The sequence below is a fragment of the Propithecus coquereli genome, unplaced genomic scaffold (assembly GCF_000956105.1).
Source record: "Propithecus coquereli isolate 6110/MARCELLA unplaced genomic scaffold, Pcoq_1.0 Scaffold37, whole genome shotgun sequence".
Classification (NCBI taxonomy): domain Eukaryota; kingdom Metazoa; phylum Chordata; class Mammalia; order Primates; family Indriidae; genus Propithecus; species Propithecus coquereli.
The window spans coordinates 3762279-3763468 of record NW_012149396.1 but is presented as its reverse complement, the minus strand read 5'-3'; the positions used below and the strand labels follow the sequence as shown (position 1 = coordinate 3763468).

Here is a 1190-nt window from a genome sequence, read left to right as displayed (position 1 = left end):
CAAAAAGAAAAAAGTGACTAAAACTAAAGATTTTAAGATGTATTCTACCTACTTAACATTTCTATTTAAAATTTTATTTATAGGGATGTGTTTGCAAGTCACTATTTTTTTTCCTTCCTTTGGTAAGTAACTTATCATAAGCACTATGGAGGGAATCAGTGGTGTATGAGACAAGAATCCTGTTCTCTACAAACTTGTACAGTCAATAGTTAAATCCAAAAGTTCTTCATCTTTTTTAAAACTTTTCCTTTGCTTACAGAAACCCAGAACATTCCAAACTAGTGATGTTTGTCCAGACAGAAATGAGAGGAAAATTGTCCCCATCAATAATTGAAAAAACCATGCCTTCCAACTTAGTAAGTTTCATCCTCAATGCAAAAGATGGAATAAAGGCACAGAAAACTTCATCAAGACGTGGATTTCATCCTAATACTCTTTCATCATTCCAAAACAAGAAATGAGGTCTTGCTGCTATGAAATAATGTGCAACAGTTATTGCAGTTTACTTGTGAGTCAACATGCATAAATACAATTAAACTATTCTAGACAGTACTCTTGTCCAAATTACTGAAGATACTTTGTGAAAATAAGAACTCATAGTTGTACAAGAAAACAGCATTAAATAGTTTTTAATCTCATATGAGAATGATGTTAAATAACAAATGTTATTAATACACTTTTACCTTTTGCTTTTGCCCCTGGAAAATGCTCTGTATAAGAATCAATAAGAAAGCAGATGTAGTCAGAAATCAGCTTTAAAGATTAAGGTACATTTTAAATTGTTTTTCTTTCACATACTGTTTAAATTGAGAATTATAGGGAATATGAACATAAAAACTGAAAAGAATTCCACTAGAATGTATGACCAATGACATTAAGAATTTAAAATTGAATTGAGTCACGAATCAATTTCTGGTTGTGGCCAAGATATAGTAGCCCGTTTCTCCAAAGTCTTTCCTCTTACAACTTAAAAACCCTGCACATAACACAGCAAACAAGCATAGGGAAAACTCTAGCATAGGTGAAAAGAATGCAGCAAATTGTCTAGGGACCTTGAAACTTGAGGAATGACATTCAGTAGGTTCTCTGGGTTTACTTATTGCTGCCCGTATATCCCAGACAGGGCACTGCAGAAGACTCCATATAGGAACCATCAAAAGGCATACAAACAAAACAAAACAAAAAGCTCC

General features: G+C 33.0%; 1 protein-coding gene across 1 annotated transcript in view; it reads left to right on the top strand.

Moving 5' to 3' along the window:
* Window positions 1-631, top strand: part of STARD6 (StAR-related lipid transfer (START) domain containing 6) — a 30017-nt gene extending 29386 nt beyond the window's left edge. The window contains 1 exon segment of the mRNA XM_012651724.1: window positions 260-631. Coding sequence (XP_012507178.1) covers window positions 260-461 — 202 coding nt within the window. The 3' untranslated portion in view covers window positions 462-631.
* Window positions 632-1190: the final 559 nt, after the last annotated feature.